Genomic DNA, 21601 nt, shown 5'->3' with positions numbered 1-21601 from the left:
AATGTAGAAAGTTCTGAGGCAGGCCTCTGAGAATCATGAGCAATTATATTAAGTGCCACTCAAAAGGCATTTTAAAGGAGCCTGCATTAAGGCCTTTAATGAAATCGGGCTTGATTGTGTGAAAAGAGTGACGCAGAGAAGTGAATTTGGGGTTCTAGCATGCCCAAAACAGCATGTGAGTGGGTAGTTTCAAACGCCTGTGAGCTAGGTAAGGAACAGAGATTGCTTCAGTTACTGCTTAGTTTTGGTGGAGCCAAATCACCCTGAACATGAGTAGCACTGGTTTGAGCACGCCAAGTGAAGTAGCACAGGGAAGAGTGATATATTCCTAGAATATGTCATGACAGCAATACAGAAGTAATCAAAGAGCTTGCTGACCTCTGGATTTCGGACAGCTGAACTGTTCTCTGGAAAATAAAGTTTTAACAATCCTGAGAGCTGATTCATCCAACATAGGCATTCCGTGAAATGTTTAGATCTCTGATTCTCATGCAAGGCTTAGAAGGTTTTTTTCATAATGCATGCATTAGTAAATAGCCATTAAGAAAATAGTTTCTCTGTGATTACTGCCTAATAAGTTAGGCTTTTTTTAAAATTTTTATTATATATTCGAAACAAAATGTTCATCAGAAATGCCATTTCCACCTTATTAATAAATAATGTTTTCTCCTTCTCTTAAAGAAACTGCAACCACTACTGCAAAAACAACAACGCACACCACTACTACTATTACTCCTTCAGCTACATCACTGCCAACAACTGCGATTACAGAAATAACACGTACAGTGTATACTAAAACGACGACTACAATACAGTCAAAACCCCCACGGTCAACAAGCCCACTGTCAGTCACGACATCTGGAGTCACTGAAACGGGGTCCACCACAGAAGCCAGCACGCGTGGACCCACGTCCTCAGGAACAACCTCCCCCAGGACGCCGATTGTAACAGGAGTGAGTAGCCCCCTAACAACCACGAGCACTGGGAGCCCTCCAACAGGATCAGTTACTGCCACCACCACTACGGTGACGCCATCAGAAACGTTGCCCCCAGTGTCCCCCACCACCTCCCGTCCATCACCGCCAGTAGGGTCAACAAGCCCACTGTCAGTCACGACGTCTGGAGTCACTGAAACGGGGTCCACCACGGAACCCAGCACACGAGGACCCACGTCCTCAGGAGCAACTTTCACGAGTACGCCGATTGTAACAGGAGCGAGTAGCCCCCTAACAACCACGAGCACTGGGAGCCCTCTGACAGGATCGACCACCGCGACCACCGCTACGGTGACGCCATCAGAAACATTGCCCCCATTGTCCCCCACCACCACGCGTCCATCACCGCCACCAGGGTCAACAAGCCCCCTGTCAGTCACGACGTCTGGAGTCACTGAAACAGGGTCCACCACGGAAGCCACCACGCGCGGACCCACGTCCTCAGGAGCAACTTTCACGAGTACGCCGATTGTAACAGGAGTGAGTAGCCCCCTAACAACCACGAGCACTGGGAGCCCTCCGACAGGATCAGTTACCGCCACCACCGCTACAGTGACGCCATCAGAAACGTTGCCCCCATTGTCCCCCACCACCACGCGTCCATCACCGCCACCAGGGTCAACAAGCCCCCTGTCAGTCACGACGTCTGGAGTCACTGAAACAGGGTCCACCACGGAAGCCACCACGCGCGGACCCACGTCCTCAGGAGCAACTTTCACGAGTACACCGATTGTAACAGGAGTGAGTAGCCCCCTAACAACCACGAGCACTGGGAGCCCTCCGACAGGATCAGTTACTGCCACCACCGCTACGGTGACACCATCAGAAACATTGCCCCCGTTGTCCCCCACCACCTCCCGTCCATCACCACCATCAGGGTCAACAAGCCCCCTGTCAGTCACGACGTCTGGAGTCACTGAAACGGGGTCCACCACGGAAGCCACCACGCGTGGAGCCACGTCCTCAGGAGCAACTTTCACGAGTACGCCGATTGTAACAGGAACGAGTAGCCCCCTAACAACCACGAGCACTGGGAGCCCTCCGACAGGATCGACCACCGCCACCACCGCTACAGTGACGCCATCAGAAACATTGCCCCCATTGTCCCCCACCACCTCCCGTCCATCACCGCCACCAGGGTCAACAAGCCCCCTGTCAGTCACGACATCTGGAGTCACTGAAACGGGGTCCACCACGGAAGCCACCACGCGTGGACCCACGTCCTCAGGAGCAACTTTCACGAGTACGCCGATTGTAACAGGAACGAGTAGCCCCCTAACAACCACGAGCACTGGGAGCCCTCCGACAGGATCAGTTACCATCACCACCGCTACGGTGACGCCATCAGAAACGTTGCCCCCATTGTCCCCCACCACCACGCGTCCATCACCGCCACCAGGGTCAACAAGCCCACTGTCAGTCGTGACGTCTGGAGTCACTGAAACGGGGTCCACCACGGAAGCCACCACACGTGGACCCACATCCTCAGGAACATCTTTCACGAGTACGCCGATTGTAACAGGAGTGAGTAGCCCCCTAACAACCAGAAGCACTGGGAGCCCTCCGACAGGATCGACCACCGCCACCACCGCTACGGTGACGCCATCAGAAACATTGCCCCCATTGTCCCCCACCACCACGCATCCATCACCGCCACCAGGGTCAACAAGCCCACTGTCAGTCACGACATCTGGGGTCACTGAAACGGGGTCCACCACGGAAGCCACCACGCGTGGACCCACGTCCTCAGGAGCAACTTTCACGAGTACACCGATTGTAACAGGAGTGAGTAGCCCCCTAACAACCACGAGCACTGGGAGCCCTCCGACAGGATCAGTTACTGCCACCACTGCTACGGTGACGCCATCAGAAACATTGCCCCCAGTGTCCCCCACCACCTCCCGTCCATCACCGCCACCAGGGTCAACAAGCCCCCTGTCAGTCACGACATCTGGAGTCACTGAAACGGGGTCCACCACGGAAGCCACCACGCATGGACCCACGTCCTCAGGAGCAACTTTCACGAGTACGCCGATTGTAACAGGAACGAGTAGCCCGCTAACAACCACGAGCACTGGGAGCCCTCCGACAGGATCAGTTACCATCACCACCGCTACGGTGACGCCATCAGAAACGTTGCCCCCAGTGTCCCCCACCACCACGCGTCCGTCACCGCCACCAGGGTCAACAAGCCCACTGTCAGTCACGACGTCTGGAGTCACTGAAACGGGGTCCACCACAGAAGCCACCACGCGTGGACCCACGTCCTCAGGAACAGCCTCCCCCAGGACGCCGATTGTAACAGGAGTGAGTAGCCCCCTAACAACCACGAGCACTGGGAGCCCTCCGACAGGATCAGTTACTGCCACCACCACTACGGTGACGCCATCAGAAACGTTGCCCCCATTGTCCCCCACCACCACGCGTCCATCACCGCCACCAGGGTCAACAAGCCCCCTGTCAGTCACGACGTCTGGAGTCACTGAAACGGGGTCCACCACGGAAGCCACCACACGTGGACCCACATCCTCCGGAACATCTTTCACGAGTACGCCGATTGTAACAGGAGTGAGTAGCCCCCTAACAACCAGAAGCACTGGGAGCCCTCCGACAGGATCGACCACCGCCACCACCGCTACGGTGACGCCATCAGAAACATTGCCCCCATTGTCCCCCACCACCACGCGTCCATCACCACCACCAGGGTCAACAAGCCCCCTGTCAGTCACGACGTCTGGAGTCACTGAAACGGGGTCCACCACGGAAGCCACCACGCGCGGACCCACGTCCTCAGGAGCAACTTTCACGAGTACGCCGATTGTAACAGGAGTGAGTAGCCCCCTAACAACCACGAGCACTGGGAGTCCTCCGACAGGTTCAGTTACCACCACCACTGCTACGGTGACGCCATCAGAAACATTGCCCCCATTGTCCCCCACCACCTCCCGTCCATCACCGCCACCAGGGTCAACAAGCCCACTGTCAGTCACGACGTCTGGAGTCACTGAAACAGGGTCCACCACGGAAGCCACCACGCGCGGACCCACGTCCTCAGGAGCAACTTTCACGAGTACGCCGATTGTAACAGGAGTGAGTAGCCCCCTAACAACCAGAAGCACTGGGAGCCCTCCAACAGGTTCAGTTACCGCCACCACCGCTACGGTGACGCCATCAGAAACATTGCCCCCATTGTCCCCCACCACCTCCCGTCCATCACCGCCACCAGGGTCAACAAGCCCACTGTCAGTCACGACATCTGGAGTCACTGAAACGGGGTCCACCACGGAAGCCACCACGCGTGGACCCACATCCTCAGGAACATCTTTCACGAGTACGCCGATTGTAACAGGAGTGAGTAGCCCCCTAACAACCACGAGCACTGGGAGCCCTCTGACAGGATCGACCACCGCGACCACCGCTACGGTGACGCCATCAGAAACGTTGCCCCCATTGTCCCCCACCACCACGCGTCCATCACCACCACCAGGGTCAACAAGCCCCCTGTCAGTCACGACGTCTGGAGTCACTGAAACGGGGTCCACCACGGAAGCCACCACACGTGGACCCACATCCTCAGGAACATCTTTCACGAGTACGCCGATTGTAACAGGAGTGAGTAGCCCCCTAACAACCAGAAGCACTGGGAGCCCTCCGACAGGATCGACCACCGCCACCACCGCTACGGTGACGCCATCAGAAACATTGCCCCCATTGTCCCCCACCACCACGCATCCATCACCGCCACCAGGGTCAACAAGCCCACTGTCAGTCACGACATCTGGGGTCACTGAAACGGGGTCCACCACGGAAGCCACCACACGTGGACCCACGTCCTCAGGAGCAACTTTCACGAGTACACCGATTGTAACAGGAGTGAGTAGCCCCCTAACAACCACGAGCACTGGGAGCCCTCCGACAGGATCAGTTACTGCCACCACTGCTACGGTGACGCCATCAGAAACATTGCCCCCAGTGTCCCCCACCACCTCCCGTCCATCACCGCCACCAGGGTCAACAAGCCCCCTGTCAGTCACGACATCTGGAGTCACTGAAACGGGGTCCACCACGGAAGCCACCACGCATGGACCCACGTCCTCAGGAGCAACTTTCACGAGTACGCCGATTGTAACAGGAACGAGTAGCCCCCTAACAACCACGAGCACTGGGAGCCCTCCGACAGGATCAGTTACCATCACCACCGCTACGGTGACGCCATCAGAAACGTTGCCCCCAGTGTCCCCCACCACCACGCATCCATCACCGCCACCAGGGTCAACAAGCCCACTGTCAGTCACGACGTCTGGAGTCACTGAAACGGGGTCCACCACAGAAGCCACCACGCGTGGACCCACGTCCTCAGGAACAGCCTCCCCCAGGACGCCGATTGTAACAGGAGTGAGTAGCCCCCTAACAACCACGAGCACTGGGAGCCCTCCGACAGGATCAGTTACTGCCACCACCACTACGGTGACGCCATCAGAAACGTTGCCCCCAGTGTCCCCCACCACCTCCCGTCCATCACCGCCACCAGGGTCAACAAGCCCCCTGTCAGTCACGACGTCTGGAGTCACTGAAACGGGGTCCACCACGGAAGCCACCACACGTGGACCCACATCCTCCGGAACATCTTTCACGAGTACGCCGATTGTAACAGGAGTGAGTAGCCCCCTAACAACCAGAAGCACTGGGAGCCCTCCGACAGGATCGACCACCGCCACCACCGCTATGGTGACGCCATCAGAAACGTTGCCCCCATTGTCCCCCACCACCACGCGTCCATCACCACCACCAGGGTCAACAAGCCCCCTGTCAGTCACGACGTCTGGAGTCACTGAAACGGGGTCCACCACGGAAGCCACCACGCGCGGACCCACGTCCTCAGGAGCAACTTTCACGAGTACGCCGATTGTAACAGGAATGAGTAGCCCCCTAACAACCACGAGCACTGGGAGTCCTCCGACAGGTTCAGTTACCACCACCACTGCTACGGTGACGCCATCAGAAACATTGCCCCCATTGTCCCCCACCACCTCCCGTCCATCACCGCCACCAGGGTCAACAAGCCCACTGTCAGTCACGACGTCTGGAGTCACTGAAACGGGGTCCACCACGGAAGCCACCACGCGCGGACCCACGTCCTCAGGAGCAACTTTCACGAGTACGCCGATTGTAACAGGAGTGAGTAGCCCCCTAACAACCAGAAGCACTGGGAGCCCTCCGAGAGGATCGACCACCGCCACCACCGCTACAGTGACGCCATCAGAAACGTTGCCCCCATTGTCCCCCACCACCACGCGTCCATCACCGCCACCAGGGTCAACAAGCCCACTGTCAGTCACGACGTCTGGAGTCACTGAAACGGGGTCCACCACGGAAGCCACCACGCGTGGACCCACGTCCTCAGTAACAGCCTCCCCCAGGACGCCGATTGTAACAGGAACGAGTAGCCCCCTAACAACCACGAGCACTGGGAGCCCTCTGACAGGATCAGTTACCACCACCACCGCTACGGTGACGCCATCAGAAACGTTGCCCCCATTGTCCCCCACCACCACGCATCCATCACCGCCACCAGGGTCAACAAGCCCACTGTCAGTCACGACGTCTGGAGTCACTGAAACGGGGTCCACCACAGAAGCCACCACGCGAGGACCCACGTCCTCAGGAGCAACTTTCACGAGTACGCCGATTGTAACAGGAGTGAGTAGCCCCCTAACAACCACGAGCACTGGGAGCCCTCCGACAGGATCAGTTACCATCACCACCGCTACGGTGACGCCATCAGAAACATTGCCCCCATTGTCCCCCACCACCACGCGTCCATCACCGCCACCAGGGTCAACAAGCCCACTGTCAGTCACGACGTCTGGAGTCACTGAAACGGGGTCCACCACAGAAGCCACCACGCGAGGACCCACGTCCTCAGTAACAGCCTCCCCCACGACGCCGATTGTAACAGGAACGAGTAGCCCCCTAACAACCACGAGCACTGGGAGCCCTCCGACAGGATCGACCACCGCCACCACCGCTACGGTGACACCATCAGAAACGTTGCCCCCATTGTCCCCCACCACCACGCGTCCATCACCACCACCAGGGTCAACAAGCCCACTGTCAGTCACGACATCTGGAGTCACTGAAACAGGGTCCACCACGGAAGCCACCACGCATGGACCCACGTCCTCAGGAGCAACTTTCACGAGTACGCCGATTGTAACAGGAACGAGTAGCCCCCTAACAACCACGAGCACTGGGAGCCCTCCGACAGGATCAGTTACCACCACCACCGCTACGGTGACGCCATCAGAAACGTTGCCCCCATTGTCCCCCACCACCACGCGTCCATCACCGCCACCAGGGTCAACAAGCCCCCTGTCAGTCACGACGTCTGGAGTCACTGAAACGGGGTCCACCACGGAAGCCACCACGCGCGGACCCACGTCCTCAGGAACATCTTTCACGAGTACGCCGATTGTAACAGGAGTGAGTAGCCCCCTAACAACCACGAGCACTGGGAGCCCTCCGACAGGATCAGTTACCGCCACCACCGCTACAGTGACGCCATCAGAAACGTTGCCCCCATTGTCCCCCACCACCTCCCGTCCATCACCGCCACCAGGGTCAACAAGCCCCCTGTCAGTCACGACGTCTGGAGTCACTGAAACGGGGTCCACCACGGAAGCCACCACGCGTGGACCCACGTCCTCAGGAGCAACTTTCACGAGTACGCCGATTGTAACAGGAGTGAGTAGCCCCCTAACAACCACGAGCACTGGGAGCCCTCCAACAGGATCGACCACCGCCACCACCGCTACGGTGACGCCATCAGAAACATTGCCCCCATTGTCCCCCACCACCACGCGTCCATCACCACCACCAGGGTCAACAAGCCCACTGTCAGTCACGACATCTGGAGTCACTGAAACGGGGTCCACCACGGAAGCCACCACGCGAGGACCCACGTCCTCAGGAACAGCCTCCCCCAGGACGCCGATTGTAACAGGAACGAGTAGCCCCCTAACAACCACGAGCACTGGGAGCCCTCCGACAGGATCAGTTACTGCCACCACCGCTACGGTGACACCATCAGAAACATTGCCCCCATTGTCCCCCACCACCACGCATCCATCACCGCCACCAGGGTCAACAAGCCCCCTGTCAGTCACGACGTCTGGAGTCACTGAAACGGGGTCCACCACGGAAGCCACCACGCGTGGACCCACGTCCTCAGGAACAGCCTCCCCCAGGACGCCGATTGTAACAGGAGCGAGTAGCCCCCTAACAACCACGAGCACTGGGAGCCCTCCGACAGGATTAGTTACCACCACCACTGCTACGGTGACGCCATCAGAAACGTTGCCCCCATTGTCCCCCACCACCTCCCGTCCATCACCGCCACCAGGGTCAACAAGCCCACTGTCAGTCACGACGTCTGGAGTCACTGAAACGGGGTCCACCACCGAAGCCACCTCTTTGGGACCACCCCTAACATCAGTTATAACTACCCCAGTGTTCACCACGGTATCGGGAACAGTTGAAAGCACATCAGCTGGTACTGTTTCTGGATCTACTGTTCCTTTTTCGACATTAGCCAGCTTTACCACCCATTCTGAAACAACATCTGTACAGTCATCTTCATCTCTAGTAAACACTTTTCCAGTCTTAGTCGTTACTTCTGGTACAACTCCAACAGAGTCATTCACCACCACTTCAGGAACAACTTCTACTAGTTCCGCCGCTACCCCTGTAAACACCACCACCACCTCTTCACAAATAGTTTCACTTGTCTCAGCTAGTACCTCTGGGCCAACTACTGTCTCAAGCACAGTCACCATTTCAGGAACTTCTACTTACAAAACAGTTACTGCAGTTAGTTCAACAAGTGCTGTACCATCAACCACCCCTGGAAAATACTGTTCTATTTTCCCTAATCAATCTATTCCGGTTAGTAAATTTAATGTTGTTATTGTTTATTTTTTGTTCTTTTTTGTTTTTTTTTTTAGTGTTTTGCTTTGAAAGGAGACTAGGCATATCAGTGTAACTGCAAATTAGGCTTTTTATCTCTGGTATTTCAATTACGTGTTGGCACATTCTGGATATTACATTATTCTTGCACATAGTTATAGGGCTAGTAACAGAGTGTAGATATTATTCTGGATAGAAAAGGAAATATCGGGCTATTCTATTTTATGCTGGTTTTTTTCATATCAGTATGGCTTGAAGTGATTTTTGGTTTTGTAGCTCATATACTAGCGTTAGGCCTCCAAGGATAGTTTTAAAATGGCTTTTCTTCAGGGATTTAGATCACAGCTCAATGTTTATTGTGTAGGAGCTTTGGTGAAGAGATAACCAAGAGCTAACTCACGCTAAATTGCCTTTTCCATTTCTCCTTTCTAGTAGGTACAGGGTGGGGAAAGTTGGTTGTGTGTTTCCAATGTCAAACTCCAGCCCTGCAAAAAAACAGAGGACTGTACTAGTCTGGGTTTGGAATAAGTTATGGTTAGGCATAGACTGATTTCAAGACAGGACTATGAAGCAGATCACATCATGAGATTTGTTAGGAGACACAGACAGTCTCGTGGCACATACAGTTCTAAAGCCTCCTCCCAGCTAAAATATTTGCAATATTCAATAGAGCTTCAGAGATAAAAATAAATTGTGGCTGAAAACTGATGGACATTTGAAAAGCTGTATACCATCGCAATACATACCTATAATCACCTTAGACTTTGCCTTCCAATTAGTTGGTGTTATCTGTAGCTTTAGCTGTGTTTAATCTGTTTTAGACATCCAGGGCAGGTGACAGAGGGCGTCTAGATCATGAGATTAGATTAGACATCTAACATTTAGACAGCTGAGCTAAAAAAGACAGTTACCTTTTCTGATTACTGGCATGACTTTTGCAATTGCTGCCCTTCACATAGCACCTATCAATAGAGCTAGCTCATTTTACAGGCTTTGGTGATGGGGCTGAGTGCTGCACTTCATTCCCATTTTCAGACTTCTGCTGGGAAGAAAACCAACAGTAAATGTATTTTGTTTTGTAACTCTACAAAAGGTATTCAAGCGTAACTGTTACCAGTCAGGCTATTTCACGAGACTCTTCTTTTTTTTTCTTCTCTCTCTCCCTCGTCTCTCCCCCCCTCCTCTCTCTCTCTCCCCCCCTCCTCTCTCTCTCTCCCCCCCTCCTCTCTCTCTCTCCCCCCCTCCTCTCTCTCTCTCCCCCCCTCCTCTCTCTCTCTCCCCCCCTCCTCTCTCTCTCTCCCCCCTCCTCTCTCTCTCTCCCCCCCTCCTCTCTCTCTCTCCCCCCCCTCCTCTCTCTCTCCCCCCCTCCTCTCTCTCTCTCCCCCCCTCCTCTCTCTCTCTCCCCCCCTCCTCTCTCTCTCTCCCCCCTCCTCTCTCTCTCTCCCCCCCTCCTCTCTCTCTCTCCCCCCCTCCTCTCTCTCTCTCCCCCCCTCCTCTCTCTCTCTCCCCCCCTCCTCTCTCTCTCTCCCCCCCTCCTCTCTCTCTCTCCCCCCTCCTCTCTCTCTCTCCCCCCCTCTCTCTCTCTCTCCCCCCCTCTCTCTCTCTCTCCCCCCCTCTCTCTCTCTCTCCCCCCCCTCTCTCTCTCTCTCCCCCCCTCCTCTCTCTCTCTCCCCCCCTCCTCTCTCTCTCTCCCCCCCTCCTCTCTCTCTCTCCCCCCCTCCTCTCTCTCTCTCCCCCCCTCCTCTCTCTCTCTCCCCCCCTCCTCTCTCTCTCTCCCCCCCTCCTCTCTCTCTCTCCCCCCTCCTCTCTCTCTCTCCCCCCTCCTCTCTCTCTCTCCCCCCTCCTCTCTCTCTCTCCCCCCTCCTCTCTCTCTCTCCCCCCTCCTCTCTCTCTCTCCCCCCTCCTCTCTCTCTCTCCCCCCTCCTCTCTCTCTCTCCCCCCTCCTCTCTCTCTCTCCCCCCTCCTCTCTCTCTCTCCCCCCTCCTCTCTCTCTCTCCCCCCCTCCTCTCTCTCTCCCCCCCTCCTCTCTCTCTCTCCCCCCTCCTCTCTCTCTCTCCCCCCCTCCTCTCTCTCTCCCCCCCTCCTCTCTCTCTCTCCCCCCCTCCTCTCTCTCTCTCCCCCCTCCTCTCTCTCTCTCCCCCCCTCCTCTCTCTCTCTCCCCCCCTCCTCTCTCTCTCTCCCCCCCTCCTCTCTCTCTCTCCCCCCCTCCTCTCTCTCTCTCCCCCCCTCCTCTCTCTCTCTCCCCCCCTCCTCTCTCTCTCTCCCCCCCTCCTCTCTCTCTCTCCCCCCCTCCTCTCTCTCTCTCCCCCCCTCCTCTCTCTCTCTCCCCCCCTCCTCTCTCTCTCTCCCCCCCTCCTCTCTCTCTCTCCCCCCCTCCTCTCTCTCTCTCCCCCCCTCCTCTCTCTCTCTCCCCCCCTCCTCTCTCTCTCTCCCCCCCTCCTCTCTCTCTCTCCCCCCCTCCTCTCTCTCTCTCCCCCCCTCCTCTCTCTCTCTCCCCCCCTCCTCTCTCTCTCTCCCCCCCTCCTCTCTCTCTCTCCCCCCTCCTCTCTCTCTCTCCCCCCCTCCTCTCTCTCTCTCCCCCCCTCCTCTCTCTCTCTCCCCCCTCCCCCCCCTCTCTCTCTCCTTCCTCTCACATTGCCTCTCACACTCTCTCTCTCTCTCCAAATACAGTCAGGTGACTCATGGTGGATTTGTAACTGCACGAAGGCAGTATGTATAGAAGACAACAAAATTGAGGTTATTCCAGTAATCTGTAATCCACCTCCTAAACCCAGTTGTACCAATGGGCTTGCTCCTGTGCGAGTTATTGATGAGGATGGATGCTGTTGGCATTGGGAGTGTGATTGTAAGTATATATTTTGTGGAACACTTTCTCTTGTAGGACCATTATTAGTGACAGGAACAATATTTGTTATGGGACAAGGATTGTGCAAGACCTCAGGATTGCATGAGAAATGTGACCCCCAGACTTCCAGTGTTGAGCTATTTAGAGTGCTACATTGATTTTTTCTTTTTAGCTAACCTGGGCTTTTATTTAATTTGGTAGCCATTGTTTCTATGTAGCTGCTGTCTTGCCAGCATAAGTTAGTCTCCCAAGGCAGGATTCATATGTCCAGATGCAGATATCTATAGGCTAGAAGCCTACATATGAGCTACTTGCTTAGACTTTCTGTTAGTGTACTTCTAGGACACAGTTCATCTTATTCTCAATTATGTATCAGAAATAAGTTGGATGTACGGTGCCCTAGAAGTGCCTCTTTTTCTTCATCTCTTATAGATGAGTTCTAGGCATATAGCTCCCAAATTGATATCTAAACTTTAAATTTAAATTTTTAGTGTAAGATGAGATGAACCCCACACCTACAGATTATGTTTATAGTCTGATCTGATTCTGTATGTTGTCATAAAAAACTAACCTAACTGAATCTCTTTGTAGGTTACTGCACAGGCTGGGGAGACCCTCATTATGTGACTTTTGATGGACAGTACTACAGCTATCAAGGGAACTGTACATACGTCCTTGTGGAAGAGATTAATAAATCAGTTGACAACTTTGGCGTCTACATTGATAACTACCATTGTGAGGCACACGATCCAGTCTCCTGTCCACGAACGCTCATTGTGAGACATGAGACTCAGGAAGTGCGCATAGCAACAGTCCAACCAAATTCTCTAAAAGTAGAGGTATTGGAGAATGTTGCCTTTTATATGTTGATTGGAATATTAATACAGCATGAACCTGATAATTACATTCAGAACATTAGGAAAAGCTGTAAAAAATAATCTATGTTTTGGCTTCAATACCAGATTGGATTAGAAAATAGGACTGATTTGGAGGACTGCTTTTTTGACTCCCTGAATACTGGAAAAAATTTCTACAATTCCTGCCCTCTTTAATCTCAGATATTTGCAGTGCCTTGTCTCTCCTAAATATGTGAACATGACAGTATTGATATCAGTTAATTGTATAAAATAAATTTGTGTATAATTAATATTAAGGTAACAAAGGAAAGCAATGAATATTGAATGGGAGGACACAACATAAACTGGACATAGCAATAAAAGTACTGAGCTTAAGCATTTTTTAAAAATATCCTTACTGCTTTTGAATGGTGTCTCCCTTTTAAATTTTTTTAAAAGCGGGGTTTATTTTATTGATAAACATGATGGCCTGGACATTGGGGCTTCAAAAATGGCTGAGAAGTGTTTGTTTTTACACTTTTGTGTTTGGCTTTTTTTGTCATGAGCATTACTGTTTGGGATTATTATAAGTGAGGTTGCAGTAAATTGTTGAAAGATTTCAATATGTAAGCCTCTTTTTTTTCTCCAAGGCAAGGAAATCTATCTTTGCTGAATAAAAGTATTAGTATTAGTTCCATAGGTTTATCACAGCTGTCGTATTTAAACAATATATATTTTGGCTTACTTTTTTCATTTAATTTTCTTACAGACACATTCTCTTTCTTTAGATTTTTTTGGTGATTCCAAGAAAGTTAGAAGTTTGTGCACTAGAAATTCAAGAGAATTTTATATTGCATTTTTACAGGACATCTTCAATGCCATAGTCACTCTAATAAATCTGTGGACTGTTAGCCTTTAGCTGGTTTAAACTCTGAAAACCTTGTTTATCAGTGGCTGGTGGGCCTTTTCTTTGGCTCTGAGAAGTTTGACTTTGCAGTAACATAAAAGGAAACACAGGGATACTTGTGAATGAAAAACACATTATTTGCCTTTACATTCTATTATTCTATCTCCAATGTAAAGTAATGAACAATTGATTTATTTTCTAAAATCAAGCTAAATATATGTCTCTCTTCTGTTTTCTTTTATATATTAGGTGACAGTAAACAAACAGGCAGTGGCTTTGCCTTACAAAAAATTTGGTTTGCGTGTCTATGAGTCAGGCATAAATCGTGTGGTGGAAATTCCTGAACTTAAGATGAATGTAACCTACAATGGCTTGACCTTTTCTATCAGAATGCCCTACAGCCTATTTGGCAACAACACTCAAGGACAGTGTGGTAAGGCTTATTATAATAATCTCGTACTTTTTGAAAATGGCAAACGGATAAATTACAACCTTGCCACAGAGATTAATGGAATTTGAGAACAAATCTGTGAGTGTGTTTTTTATCCTCTTACCAATTTTAGGTACTTGCAATAATAACACAGCAGATGACTGCATGTTACCAAATGGAAACATTGCAGAAGACTGTGAAACCATGGCAGATCATTGGCAAGTTGTTGATCCCTCTAAACCACAGTGCTCTACAGGCATAATTCCTGCAAAGAGGCCCAGCACAACCATAGGCCAGCCCTGCAAAGAATCTTCTATCTGCCAGCTTCTTTTAGGAAGGTAGCTATTTCTTCAGTTTTTATAAGCCTTGATGTTCAAGTTTAGTGGAAATTTTGAGGTTCATTTCTCCATAAAAGTATTCCTAACTATTCTTCCATCTCTTGTAGCTCTGGGGGCTGCTTCCACCTCTTTTGTTGTTTCTAGATGTCTTTCTCTTTAATGATTTAGTTTGCTTCCAGCTCCGTGGCTGCCACATCAGCCTTCCTTGATGTTCTCACATTCTTCTATGCTCTCTTGCCTTTTACTGTGCTCACTCAGCAGCAGAGATCCACTGAAGACGGAGATTTTCATTTTTAGAACCTGGTGTCAGATTAAAAAAAAAAAAAATTGAACTCTTTTTTGCAATGTAGTGCATGGCTACACTTGGTAATACTCATCTAGCTCCTGGACAGAAAGTAATAGTGCCAGAGTATTTTGGAGATAAGGAGAGAATACTTTAAAATATGTTGGAAGATTACAATCTTGTCAAGTGTTGTTCGAAAAAACCTCTCAGTTATAGTTCTTGTTCACATCTCCCTAAGTATCACTTCTGCCACATTATAACATGTTAAGCACAATGAAGAATTCATCAATTATTCAATAGCTAATGATGATACATATTTCTAGCGTGTTCGAGAAGTGCCATAAATCCGTTGATCCGGAGAAGTACTACACGGCCTGCGTTTTTGACAGTTGCACACTTCCCCAGTTAGACCTGGAATGCTCAAGTTTGCAGGTCTATGCTGCCACCTGTGCTGATCAAGGCATCTGCATTGACTGGAGAACTCATACCAGTGGTGTTTGCTGTAAGTATTTTGCCATTTATCTTGAACTAGTAGGGAATCTTGTATGAAACTATTTCAGCAATTGTCCTGACTGTAAGTCAATATTGCCTTGTAAGCAACAAAGACACCTCCCCCTAGTAATTTTACACGTAACATTTTTTACAATAGCAGTGATAAATGAACCTGCAGAAGTATACCTCCATTGACCATGTCAGAAACATCTTTATCAATAGACACTTTCTTTTTTATGCAGGCAGTTGTGTATTTTGCAGACATCAGTGGATCATTCTTGTATTTAATGCCATCTGTTAATTTCCAAGTGTATTAAGAAGGGGATGAAGGGTAGGAATACATTCCCCTTTGAGAACTTGTACAAAAGAATTCCAAGCTACAAAAAAAGTTGTAATCAAGCTGTACAATGCTGTGCTTAATCTTTCTGGTGCCATATTTCTGTGCCTAGGTTGCATACAGTAATCTCACTCAGAGACATGAGTCTGAGAACTGTTTAATTTGTTTGCTTCTCATGCTTGGATCAAGATTGTCAAAGATATATAGGAAAATGAGCAGTTAGTGTTTAATTTCTTGACATAAGGTTGTGAGGCTTTTATATGATATTCCTACTGAGCTCTTCCTCTTTTTTTATTCTCCCATTCAGCTTATAAGTGCCCTGCACACAAGGAATATAGAGCATGTGGTCCTATTAAAGAGATAACCTGCAAATCAAGGTAAAACAGTTCCTTTGCTAGTTACATCTCATACAACTGTTAAGTCATATCTAATTTATAGGTGAACAGGGGGAGTCAATCAACCTGCTGTTGTCTTTTGAATTGACTATGAAAAGTTATTACCACTGTTCTCTTGATCCTAAATCTGTGTGCCTGTACTTTTTATGGTGTTCGGCTGTTTACCGAAACAAGCACACTGACAAATCCCTAAATCACAGATTTGCAGATCATTTGCCCCTGTATTTTCTGTTAAAGTGTATTTTGCTTAATCTTTCCCTGTGTGCCTGTGACAGTAACAGTGTTCCTCTGAACATTGTGTCTCACACAGTGCAGAGCAGCAAAGCCAAACCGAAACTGAAGAAGTGGAAGGCTGTTTCTGTCCTAATGGAACAGTGCTGTATGACTCTGGTGTGGATGTTTGTGTAAAAACTTGTGGTGAGTTCTACTACTGCACTTGAATGCATGTTTGTTTCTTCTGTATTGTTGCCTTCTCATGCATACAGCATAGATCTGACTGTATGCCTTAATCATACCACATAGAGATGTCTACTGTTACATGAGTGTAATGGAAATTTATTTTGATTTTTTTCACAGGTTGTGTTGGATTGGATAATATACCAAGAGAGGTATACTGCTATTTGCTTTTGTATTTGGGGGGGGACAAAGAGAGTAGTCTTCACTGGAGCAGTCTTATTTTGTTATCTCCCAACTTTTCAGTCCTGTTTTTACTTGTGTTCATCTTAATTGCTAACCATGCAATCACTGTCTTTATTTTCTTTGATGACAGTATGGGGAAGAGTTTACAGTAGACTGTCAGGACTGTACTTGCCTGGAAGGTGGAAATGGCATTGTGTGTGAGGCTCACACATGTGCCGAACAAAATAAGATCAATTGTGGTGGAGAAGGCTTCTATAATGTCACTGAAGTCAATTCTGAAGATGCCTGCTGCCCCATTATCACCTGCAGTGAGTTTATACTTGTTTATAGCATTTCACTACCCTTTAGGAATAGTAAAGAAAAGAGAACTGAACTAGTTTAGCACCACAGACCTGCAGCAGACAGTCACAAAATAATGTTTTTGCTCATGCTTTTTAAATCAGTTTGTCCAATGTTAGGGGAAGTTCCTTTTAATGTTGTAATGGCTTAACATAACTGAATCTACAGTTCTTGAGTTCAGGGTCACATTTTATTGAAGTAGCATGCAGATGGATTATAAATTTCTGTGTAGCTGTAGGGTTCTCATTTTGCAGCAGTTGCCTATAATCTCGGAGACACAGAGTCCTGTAACAGTTGTCCACTGCTTCTCTGCAAAGAATTGTGATACTTTTCTAACACTTGGTAATTACATACTAGAATAAGTTTTGTAAATTAGTGCAGTCCTCCATCTACTGCCTGGATTCACTAGGAAAAAATGTGCCCTCTATCTGCAGTTTTTTTCTGTGGGGAGAATCTGGAACATTCTGTAGCAATGGAAAGTCTAAACTAAATGTTCTGGTGGGACCCTGATAGGTGATTATTTTTCTGTAGCTATGATATAATGTGCTGTCTGGGTTATTCCTCTTTTCAGAATGCAATACAAGCTTGTGCACAACTAAACCCCCCAAGTGTGAGCTGGGATTTGAAGTTTATTCTGATATTCCCAGTGATCAATGCTGTCCTGTGTACCAGTGTGGTAAGTCCTTTGGAAATATATTACAACAATTAGCATTGTATTTTACGTATCTTAGCATCAAGGGTTAGGGAGACTGTGTGCAATACCCTCTTGAAAGAAGTAACAAATGCAGTCAGATTCTAGATGGTTACTATGAACATACCTGGCACTGTAGCTGAAGAGGGTGGTGCAGAAAGAATCAGATATGGCTCATGTGGCTCAAGATCAATTTTCCTAGTTTTAAGTATATGCAAGAACAGTTACAGAATAAACTGAGATTGTGGTCTCAGGTTAACCTAGCAAAATATCCCTGTAAGTATGCCGAGGAGAAGATAGCTGTACAAAGTCGATGTTATTTGTGTAATGGACACAGGGAACTGCTTGTACCTGTTAAGTGGACATTCTTGGCTATGAACTTTAATATGTATATCAGGCCAAACCTTCCTCCCTTTTTGCATGTGCAGTAATTCTGCTTATATCTTATATACATCATATCAATTATTGGAAATGGGAAATAACCAATATATTTGAACGTACACATTGTGGTGTGACTGGAGTGGGGTGAAGACAGACAGTATCCTTTTTTTTTTTTTTTTTTTTTTTTTTTTGGCCTTTGTAACCACCTAATGCTCCCTTTTTAACAGTTTCCAAGAGGGTTTGCGTACATCAGAATGCCGAGTTCTTGGTAAGTTCCTGTTTCAACAGTTTTCAGTAAAAATGCTTTTGAGACTAGGTAGCATCCTTTAACACAAGTGCTATGAAGAAGTTTCCATCTATTATATTCCATATTTAAGAAAATTTCCAATTCCTGTCAGGGATTTATCAATTTCACAAAGTCTAAATCTTTTCAAAAAAGGTTGCTGTGTATGAAAGAGACTGACCTGTTGTTTCTAAATGTCCATACCAGAGATGGATTTGGTTTTAGAATGAAGTATGTATACATCTAACAAAATCAATTCACAATTAGTGTCAGCATTTCGTTGCAATTTTAAGACTGCTTTCAAAAGTGAAAAGATTTGTAAAGAAGGGCTGTTCTAAAGAGACTGAAAATCCTGATAAATTTCCCTGGTTTCAGTGATTGTTTTATTGCAGATATTTGTATGACACCTGTCCTTCCAATAATCTGAATTTATTTTTGCTACGTAGAACTTCAGTAAAGACGTGTGTTAAATTAAATTCAATATTAAACATGTTGTGTGCACAAATGGCTAGTCAAATAGCTATCCCAAAGTGTTCGTGATGGATTCCTTTTCAGTTGTTTGGTTTAGAGGTGTTTTGGGAATTAAGAAATGTCTGTCACATGTATCATATCTCATTAATATATGAATCTTTGTTTCTTAAAATTTGTAGCCTAATTCCTCAGTCTTTGTTGATAAGTGTCAGAATTGTTTCTGCACTAATGAAGTTAACGTCACCACTCAACTGAATGTCATCTCGTGTGAATATGTTCCTTGTGACACATACTGTGAACCAGTAAGTGACAAACTTCAAAAAAACAAAAAAAATCAAAAGTGCATATACATGGAAAGTAGAGTTAGAAATCCAGAGTCCAGTGCCTGCATGGACATGGACTGTCCTTGAGCAATCTGTTCTGTGCAGCTTGATAATGTAGCTAACAATACTCTGTTCACATTGGGAGGGTTTCCTGGAGAATTTCTGTGGAACACTTGATAAAGTGATATTTAACTATTAGGCATATTTATTATTGTGTCTTAATTGATTCCATTTATAGCCTGCTTCTATTACTTGTTTTCTGTGGTGTTGGTGATCTTCCAGCACAGAAAGGCACAAATCTAGAGCATACTTCAAAGTGTAATCAATTCATGGATTATTATGTTTTCATTTATTTCTCAAAAATGCACTTATCATAGTGCTTTAATTTTAATGTCTAGGGATATGAACGTCAACCAGTGGAAGGTGAATGTTGTGGAAAATGTGTGCAGACTAAGTGTGTTATATATACCGCAGAAAGTTCTGTCCTCGTCTTGAGTGTAAGTATCTCTTACAAATTTGGTAGAGATGTAAGACGTAGCATTCCCTTTGTCATTATGAAAGTGTGGAGAGATTTGGTAAAGAATTACTAATGGCAGAGATCAGGCTCAGTTACTACGTTTTCATCTGAAAGGTCAGAGGCCCACCTTAAGCAAAGCCTACCTACAGTTTTCTGGCATGAAAGATGAACTCAGGAAATTAGATTTTCTGGAAAGCTCTTCTTGAAATGACAAGTCAGAAGTACCATAGGAAGGCTTTTTCCTGTAGTGTCTAGAAGTTTGTGCTTTTTATATTACTTGATTTCTGCATGCTGAAAAATGCTAGAAAAGCTGCATATGGAGCAGTTTTATTGTCTCTGTAGAGTGAAAGTTTTTAGAATTATTCTTAATCACCATATGGAATTTTAGCTTTTCCTAGGCAAAATCCAATGGCACAAGGGAGATTGTTCATAACTAATGTACTCTACCTGCTTTAGAGGGATTTTTCTTTTCCAAGGGAAATCCCATGCAAAACTCTAAAGATCCTCTGCAGTTGTGGCAATCTGCAATACATGCAATAAGCTGTAGCCAAAGGGCTGTTAACCCCAAAATAATCAACTGGGAGACAAGACAAAAGTCATTGTTAGAGGACAGGAAAATTTCAGCTTGAGCACCCTTCAGCTTTCTTTATTATATTTTGTATTTCCCTTGCAGCCTGGAGAGTTTGAAAATGATCCTTACAACAACTGCACCATTTATAGTTGTGTAAATATTCAGAATCATCTTATCTCCTCCACATCTGAGATTACCTGCCCAGCATTCAATGAGGAGAGCTGCAAACCTGTGAGTAAATATGGAAAACTCACCCTCAGTGCATAAATTAGTTCAGTTTAGTTCAGCCACCTAACTAGCAACAAAGTAACATTAAACTTTGGTGATTTTTCTCTGAAGTTTCTCTGTCCCAAGAGCAGGGGTTTTTGCATCCACGCACAGACCTATGGTGTGTATAAAATACCTGTGTGGGTGTTTAAGGCTTATTACTGGTAACTGTCTCTGGGTAGCCTAAAAACTGGTCAACGCTGAGATATAAGGTCCTCACAGGTTGCTTTGTGTGGGGCCGTGTCTGAACAAGAACCATGTTTTCTTGAATGTCATGGAAAAACAAGCTGTCCGGTCAGTAGGCTGCTAGCTGTACTGTGCATACTTCCCATTCAAATATAAAAGTGTCTGAAAAAACTCTTTCGGAATTGTTTCTAAGTAGAAATTGCATGCTGATAACTGTACACTTCCTTCAAAGCAATGTCTGTGTCTCCATATTCCTATGGAAATTGACAGATTTCGAATCTGGAAGAGATTCTTAGGTTTGTTTATTCAGATCAGCTCTACAGTTCTATCTCATCATTTCCAGCCATTGAGGAGCTGCTCTCCTCAGTTACTGGCCTGGAAAGTTCATTATTATAGGGAAATAATAATGTTCCTTTTCCTGTTTCTTTGTTTTTTTCAGGGAACTGTTACATTCCTACCTAACGGTTGCTGTAAAACATGTAAGTATGTCAGTGAACATGAACCAACAACAATGCAGAGAAGGAATTTTCATCTTAAATCAACCCATTTTCCTGTATAGAGTCTGATAGGCTTGTATTTAAATAGGTACTTGTATATTTGTATTTGTTCCAAGGATTCAGTGTCTGATCTCTCCAGAAAAGTTTAAACTGAAGCAGAAAGAACACTTGAGACAGTTCTTCAGTGAACTGGTGAAACCTTGAGTGTGCTGAACAGCAAGGAGCTTTTGGAGCTATTTCACTGAAGGTATTTTATGATCATCTTTCCCTACAGGTGCACCTCTGGATAGCCCGACACCATGCTCTGTCCGTCAAAGACAAGACTTTATTGTCTATCAGGGCTGCTATTCTGTGACAAGAGTTAACTTGACTGAATGTGAAGGAACATGTGGAACCTCCTCTCTGTAAGTAAACTGATCAGACAGTGAGATTTGAATTCTGCGGGCATTGAGTTTGTTTATACAAAAAGAACAAAAAGTATATAGACTACAGAATGGTAGAAGACCTAGAACTATCAGCTCTCAAAATCATGGGCACAAAATCATGAAATCTGTGACTGAACAGTTGATTCATCTTAGCACAAAGAAAAGAGTATTAGATTTTCTTGGAATTC

General features: G+C 47.6%; 1 protein-coding gene across 1 annotated transcript in view; it reads left to right on the top strand.

The window, feature by feature from the left end:
• Positions 1-21601, top strand: part of MUC2 (mucin 2, oligomeric mucus/gel-forming) — a 67041-nt gene that overhangs the window by 43786 nt on the left and 1654 nt on the right. Inside the window, exons 39-55 of the mRNA XM_064513329.1 lie at positions 682-8939; positions 11631-11805; positions 12397-12644; positions 13798-13981; positions 14112-14316; positions 14923-15101; positions 15736-15805; positions 16134-16240; positions 16400-16431; positions 16593-16770; positions 17373-17477; positions 18101-18141; positions 18807-18929; positions 19349-19447; positions 20141-20269; positions 20931-20970; positions 21263-21392. Coding sequence (XP_064369399.1) covers positions 682-8939; positions 11631-11805; positions 12397-12644; positions 13798-13981; positions 14112-14316; positions 14923-15101; positions 15736-15805; positions 16134-16240; positions 16400-16431; positions 16593-16770; positions 17373-17477; positions 18101-18141; positions 18807-18929; positions 19349-19447; positions 20141-20269; positions 20931-20970; positions 21263-21392 — 10303 coding nt within the window. The remainder of the gene's footprint in view (positions 1-681; positions 8940-11630; positions 11806-12396; positions 12645-13797; positions 13982-14111; positions 14317-14922; positions 15102-15735; positions 15806-16133; positions 16241-16399; positions 16432-16592; positions 16771-17372; positions 17478-18100; positions 18142-18806; positions 18930-19348; positions 19448-20140; positions 20270-20930; positions 20971-21262; positions 21393-21601) is intronic.

Source organism: Dromaius novaehollandiae, chromosome 5, assembly GCF_036370855.1.
Source record: "Dromaius novaehollandiae isolate bDroNov1 chromosome 5, bDroNov1.hap1, whole genome shotgun sequence".
NCBI classification, from domain to species: Eukaryota; Metazoa; Chordata; class Aves; order Casuariiformes; family Dromaiidae; genus Dromaius; species Dromaius novaehollandiae.
Note: the sequence above shows the minus strand (reverse complement) of the source record. Positions and strands in the feature narration are given on the sequence as shown.